The following is a 7,500-nucleotide window of genomic DNA, read 5'->3' as shown; positions in this document are numbered from 1 at the left end:
TTCATAGTTAGCAGTTCACTTTTAGGAAAAAAAGTAAAGAGCGATCCAGTTTTAACCATGTCAAGAAAATGTGAGAAATTACACCTTCGGTTTCCTTAGAAAGCCGTGTCGCCTCGAAACAAACTCAAGCTTTGCTTTCCAAAACTGCCCGTGTGAATTAACCCTTGAACCATTCAACAACTTCTCAACTGCGCGTCCTAAAGTTCTCGCAATTTGATTGATGAAATTTAAACTAAAACCTTGAAAATTTTTTCAGCGCTGAAAACTAGTAAGATAAAAAAATGTGGATATTTCTTTTTTAATTTCTTTTTTCACTTTTTTTTTAAATTTTTTTTTTCGACTCCGCACTCCGCGTTTTCGGAACAGCCGTTTTAGTTCCCAATCTTCACGTGAGTATCACATCATTGCGGATTCCCGTGATTATGCTTGAAGGATATTTTTTTCAAAATCACCCAACCTCTTCCTGAAAAGTCTAATGGTCCACCCCTACAGCAATCTCTTTTCCAGAGCCCACCTGGAATTTGAGACGTATAGTTTTCGGGACGTATAGGATGGTTGAAAACATTTGAAATTCTGCGTCCGCTATGATTGCTCGAATAACTCCAGTACTACTTCCATGCTCAAATCAGTAGGAAAATCAAATGATTGTAGTGACTTCATCGTTATCAAAAAGCTCCGTTTTGGAAATGTTTTCAGTACACACTAAAACGCAAAGCCGACGTTTTCAAATGCCTTTGGTTTGAAGATCGTTTTCGAGACGGATTAGTGCGTTCTCAAATTTCTCCGGCGTAGTGTGGACGATGTCTTAGTAACGGGATATTAGGAGACGTTTACTTCAAAGCCGCAAATGAGCAAGATAAGATTTTGAAGAATTGAAATTGATATGTAATGTTTTTTTTTTCCCTTCAGGGAAGTGGTTCTTTTCCGTAGGCGGACATAAGTTCATACCGGCTTTGCCTCATGTGGTCGACAGAGGTAAAGCCTGGCTAAATTGAGACATCAGGGCGCAACAAAAGAAAGTACTTCTGATCACGCTTACAAAGATCTCCGTACTGGATTCACAAGCAGCTTATTCGAACCGGCCAAGTGATATTTTTCTAATACGGAATACGAGACGCTAACTTGAAGTCTCGAGGTAATTTCACCCTACTGCACGTTGAGACGTTTCAACGCAGGAAACCTAGTCATTCAATAGATAATCAAGTCCTAAACAGGCTAATAATGGCTCAGTCAATAGCGCGATAACTTCGCTAGGTATTTACGGGCATTTTACAGGTTGTTAGCATTTGCTCGCAAGTGACGTCTAGTATGTGGATCTTTAAAATAGAACACTCCGGCAGGAAAAACATATAGCTTATAATAATCCCGTCATGAAGTGACTCACTGCATTTTAAATGATGATGATTCCTTGAAATGGAAATTTCTGGTGATTACGTTAGTACTTAATTTCGATTTCAAAACGAATATTTTAAATCAAACATTTAACCGCTTGGTAAATTGTTGTTTCAGTGTAATGAACTTCAGTCAGATTGGATGCTTTGTGAATTGAATTTTAAAAATACTTTTTTCTCTTTTACCGCACGGATTAGTGCACGATACTATTATCTCAGTCAGTCGTGTTATGTATTTTTTTTTCACGCATTAAATTGTACAGGGATGAAGTCTCTGGCAAACACTGCAGTTTAGATCCACCTCTGACCACTTCCTTGCCTCAGAACCAGATATCCGTCCGTGTTCGCAGGCTATTAAGGTTATTCCCCAGTATTGCATTGCGCATCCCTACTGCGCATAATTTCACGCGGGATTAGCGCGCGCGCATTAAAAAATGGCGGCTTTTTCTTTACAGCTGGACTTCGCCATAGAGGTAAATCGTCATTTTCTCGCAAACGAGTATGGTGACCTATCATTTTTGTCTGTTGTTTTGAATTGAGTAATAAATTTCTCTGTGTAAAATAAATATGGACCAATTATCAGTGTAGAACAAAAAGCAATCGTCGGAAACGTGAATTTAGCAAGCAATCGTGACTACAATCATGGTGCTATTATAAGGATTTATATGGGTGTAAACAAGGTGCTGTTGCTCCTAAACGAACATGGGGACCCCTCATTTTTATTTCAAAATTTAAGTTCCTAAAATATGAACAATCAATAGGCAAAGTTTCACAAAAATCTCAGTGCAGGTTCTATTTCAGTGGAATGACCTTAAACCACTTGCCGTCAGCAGACGGGAGATCTCGGCTAAGTTTTTGTGGACAAGGAAAAACAAGGCAACGAGATGCTGTTACATTATGATCATTTCAACGGCAAACATTCTTTTTATATTCCATGTTTTATTTCATTATGCAGTACAGCCACAAGTACATAGGATCTTAAAACCATTAAAACCCATGAATGACCCGAAAGTCTGTGAAAGCAATCTTATAAGTAGCTAACAGTTTGTTTAAACTAATGTCACATTTATTTTTTCTATATGTATTGGTTTGCATATCGGTGAAAAGCTTAATAACCAAATCTACTAAAACCCTTAAAAAAGACCCCACTCTTGCTAAAAGCCGGCATAAAATCTGATTATTCATTAGTCAAACCGTACCACTTAACCGATGACAAAACGTCCCGGTGCTAAATCACAAAACTCTGCAGCATCGGTAACTGTAACGGACGTCTGCGGACCCATAATCTCCCCGCCTTACGAGCCTAAATCTGGACAAGAAATAGGGTTGGGGGCAGGAAACATCCTGCCTGTCCAGGTACATTATGGATGCGTCGGAGCGGGCGTCCCAACTCGTGTAATCGTTATAACAGCTCACTTGTTGGGTATGGCGTTTGCTTCGGACATCGCCTGACAAGGCGCTGCTTCTGTCCTGTTTTAACGAAAAAGTAACGATTCTGTTCAGGTTATCTCTTAATTACGTACCAAATACAATAATATCATTTATTACCCAGGCAGTGAGACCTGAGTTTAAATTTCGGCCCCGTTTTTTTTTCTTTACCACGTTCAGTCACAAATCGCCGTCTGGTCTCTAAAGCGCATGCGTCACCCGTGCGTCACCCGCATGCGTTTCCCCTGGGAAATCTTCAGTGTTTCTCGATATTTTATAAGACCAACATGAGCACAAAAAGCAAAACTGACAGTGAATTTTCTCGCGTTTCCTTCGGTGAAATTCCGTAAAATTTGGCAGACTGGTAGTAAATAGTTTACCTTAGTCGGAGCTCGTTTTTCAGGGAAATGTATAAGACCAGTTTTTTCGCAGCGGTTAAAGACATAAATTTGCAAAAATTGATAAAACTGCCTGTACAAACACTACTTTTTTCATGTTTAAAATTAATATCCTGGAGGATGCAATGTGCTGTGAAAATTTTGGAAGATTTCACTAAAGGAAATTCAAGAAAATCACAAATAAAGCCATAAAAAAAATACAAAAACGCATTTGTGAAAAGCGAGCTGATCAACAGACACGAGCGTGGGACAAAGAAAAAATCTGAACCCCCAACAGGAATCGAACGCATGACCTCCCGAACACCGGGCGGGCGCTCTATCCACTCAGCTACGAGAACTTATGAAGAGCAGGGTCATTTGACCGAGTTCATATGTGGTTCATATGATTTTCGGGTTCCCAAAGACACATTTGTTTGGGCATTTATAATTCAAAACTAAAATCCCAAATTTCCCAGAGATGATAGTAAAACGCTATTCAATCATTGCTTATTACATGTAGCAAGTTTGAGAGGACTGGGTGTAAAAGCGAAGTCAAAACAGAATCCAAAAACACTTGCGCGCGCAACGCCATAAATGATTACCTTATGGAGCCACCGCATCTCTCGAGACAGTGGTAACTTACTTTTGAACAGTACTGTGCCACAACTGATTCACCTTTTTTTAAAAACTGTGCATTCTCGGGTTCCCAAGTATCAAATGTTTAGTTGCATTAGGAGCCATTACCAGTGCAAAAGCCAGGTTTTGTTTATTTGCAGAAATTTTGCTCAGTTGATAAATCATTAATTTCAGTGAGCGCTTAACATATGACTTTCAAATAAAACAATGACAAATACTCAAAATGAATATCTTAGTAATTCTTCCACATTCAACTGCAAACTAACCATGGCTGTTTTTGGTCTCACTGTTCAACCAGATAGCACTGAGAGTCACCAAACTTTAGAATAGAAAGTTATCTTTCAAACTGTTTTCAGTCCTTTACATTCCATGGACCATTGGGATCTATTGAGATTAAGGCTGTTTTAGGGTGGTTGGGTGGGTTAGGTTTACTGCCTTCCTGATGGGCAAAACATTTTGGTTGGTTTCCTTAATCAGCTTTGTCATGTGGCACCAAACTCAGCTGCCAAAATTTATTTGCCTAAGGTTAATTAAAATGATATACTAATACAAAATGTATTCAACAGTCCTTCAACCGAATTACCCAATAGAACTCTATCTAACCCAAATATATTCACCTCTATATATCAACTTAAAGATCATAGCTGTAATTGACTAAGTAATTCAGTTTCTTGTACCTTTGCTTTTGATTCCAGTTCTCCAATTCTCGTGTCTTGGGTACTGGTGTAGGCTTTCAACTCATCATATTCTCTCTTCAGCTTGCTTAACTCGTCAGCTAAATGCTACAGTAGAGCAAAAATATCATCCAAACTCTTTAGGTGGTAAAATCAATATAAAGATCAAAGGTCCCTATTAGTGATGGGATCAATCTACTGAACTTTGTTAACTTTGTATTTTTATTTCTTTTTCCTTTTTTTGAGCAGGGCTTGTTGGAATGAGTTCGATTAAGGTTACCGCATACCTTTAGAGGTGTCTTGTATCCAAGCGACGTAGGTTTTAACCGTAGATACCTAAAACACTAAATTAAAGTTTACAGAGCTGGCCATCAAACTATATTATTGTCAAGAATTTTTAAATAAAATAAATTGTTGAATTTTTTATGACCTCTAAATGCAAGGGTCTGAATCACCCTTTGAAAAATACAAGTCAAAGCGAATTTGGTTTTTCATTAATTAAATTTAATTTGTTCCTCGGTTTCTGGACCCAAAGCGCTAAAAAACGTGTCTGCGTTTGGCCATATTCAATTGCAGTGAAAGTAAACAGAACATTTTTGAAATAGGATTACCAGTAAAAAAACAGGGAGCAATTGCACAAAAATCTCTATCAGAGAAAAATATTTTGAAATAAAACATTCGCAGCCACACTTGTTGTTGATATGTTAAGCTAGCTAGCTACTGTCCAAATATGAGGGCAAAAGAACAAATTCTCTTTCACTTGTAGTTTTCAAAAGGTGATTTGTATGCTTGCATTTAGGGGTCATAAAAAATTTGCCAATTCATTTTGTTTCAAAATGTTGGTATAGTTTCATTGATAACCATACAGCTCTAAAGCTTTAGTTTGATACTGGGGTATTGGTATCTACAGTTTAAACTGGATGCGCTTCATTGATTCGTTGTGAGACACCTCTAAAGGTATATGGTAATCTTAAAAGGAAAACAAGAGCATGTCATTCTCCTTGCTAGGGAAAAGGTTTGTCTTGAGTGTCTGGAAAACCCGAATAGCGAATAGCGAATAGTCCCGAATAGCGCGAATAGTCTCGAATAGTGCGAATAGTAGCGAACAGTCACGAAAAGTGGCGAATAGTGACGAATAGTCGTCAATAGCTATAGTCACCGCTTTAGATCTAATATCCTGCGTTAATTAATTATCCAAATAAGCAACAGAATTTCAGTGAATTTATTATCTTTTCTTCTCCGGACTCAGGCTAGTAGGCTGTCCATCGCCGACATTAAGAAAACAGAAAACACAAGGATAACCTAATAAAGACGTATTTACGCTTTTGCAGCGGTTAAACAGAAGAAATTACGTTTAGAAACACCTTCTGTCCTGATAAGCGTCTGTGCATTTTAGCGGGAGAATCCTATCCTAAGTTGCTTCGAGGTTAACTGCGAGATACTGGGTACCCTATTTGCTACTACTTTTGCCACTATTTGCTATTATTTGCCACTATTTGCCACTATTCGCCACTATTCGTACTATTCGCTATTCGCTATTCGGGACTATTCGCTGTTCGCTATTCGCAACTATTCGCTATTCGCTATTCGGGTTTCCAGACACCCGTTTGTCTTGTCTTCAAGTTGAGCATGGTGTATGAGGCAGGAGAGCTTGACTGTTTCCTCTACGGGAAAACGTATCAAATGATGTCAATTTTGCACGCTGAGATTATTTATTACTATTTGTTTGTTAACACATGATAAATCTGGCTGTGATCTGGTTTGGTTGTCATTTACTTCTTACAGCTCTTTTATGATTTATACAATAAAAACTATTTGTTGAAAGCTTAATGGAAACCAAATTCATTTACCATGATATACATGCATTGGGCTTGATCAAATGTAATACTATAAGCTTATGTGAGCTTCTGCATAACGCTGCCATATCAGGGCCAAGTGATTACCGGTACAACAGAACTCTGATGACCAATCAAAGCAAGCATAGTATCTCAGATAACTTATAAAAAAATGTCATCTCTATCTGCAATAGTTGATGAATACTTTGTACAATGAAATACACCTGAAATAAGTTTCATGTTCAACATTGATGCCACAACATGCAAATTCTGTCAGACCCACAGCTGTAGAGATTTTGTCATATCTACATCTACCTGTTTTACTCTCACATTTATGGAACAGGCTTATTTTATTTTATTCTGTTTGCCCATTCCAAATTGATTATACTTGTAAGAGGTTTTGTTATCAACCTACACTTGGCAAGAGCTCTAAGCAAACTCATTTGGGTCTCACAAGGAGAACCCTTGGTAAGTGTACACAGTCATGTCTATGATTCACATTTTTAGTGCGAAGTCCGTAGGACGGAGAAAACGTCGTTGCCTTCGGATGTCAATCCAGGTGATCTGTGACGTCATTGAGGGGGCCTGGGGAAAGAAATTTTAATGCGGTATCCCATAAACCAACGCGCGCAACAATTCAATCTGTTTTCGAATCATGGCGGCCAGTCGGCTGCCATGCGGGAAGGTTTGCAACAAAGAAATCGTTCCATGGAAGAGAGATATTTATTCTAAATTAGACTGAAAGTGAAAGGTCAAAATCTTAGTTACTAGGATGTCTTCTGTGAGTCGAATCCTCGTATAATTCGTTCGGATTTCGTCAGCGCACGATTCTTTCCCGTAGAAGAAGAGTATTGAATTTAAGCTTACATTCAATCAGTGAGTACATTTTGACGACGTACTCAGTTTCATTAATGAATCTAAACAAGCTAGCTGTCCGGCTCTGACGAGGGTCGGCTCTTTCAGGACCGGACATCTTTCCTCGAGATTTCCATGGACGTGCGAATTTGGTCGGCAGGTATATTTTGCAGGGCGCAGGTTGCAGGTTGTAGGTTGAAATTTAATTATAACTGAAAAACCGCTGGCACTTAAAAGAAACGTATAGGTGGTAGACTTACCGTGACTGTTACATGACGCGTTTTCAATCGCTCAGAAGGGCGGC

The 7,500-nt window shown here is 38.6% G+C and overlaps 1 protein-coding gene across 1 annotated transcript in view; it reads right to left on the bottom strand.

Moving 5' to 3' along the window:
- Positions 1-2,324: 2,324 nt before the first annotated feature.
- The window catches only part of LOC145482739 (uncharacterized), an 11,619-nt gene continuing 6,443 nt past the window's right edge, over positions 2,325-7,500 (bottom strand). Inside the window, exons 3-4 of the mRNA XM_081461379.1 lie at positions 4,510-4,614; positions 2,325-2,861 (exon numbers count right to left, since the gene is read on the bottom strand). Coding sequence (XP_081317505.1) covers positions 2,625-2,861; positions 4,510-4,614 — 342 coding nt within the window. The 3' untranslated portion in view covers positions 2,325-2,624. The remainder of the gene's footprint in view (positions 2,862-4,509; positions 4,615-7,500) is intronic.

This window comes from Orbicella franksi, chromosome 3 (genome assembly GCF_964199315.1).
Source record: "Orbicella franksi chromosome 3, jaOrbFran1.1, whole genome shotgun sequence".
NCBI classification, from domain to species: domain Eukaryota; kingdom Metazoa; phylum Cnidaria; class Anthozoa; order Scleractinia; family Merulinidae; genus Orbicella; species Orbicella franksi.
This window is presented reverse-complemented; position numbering and strand designations above follow the sequence as displayed.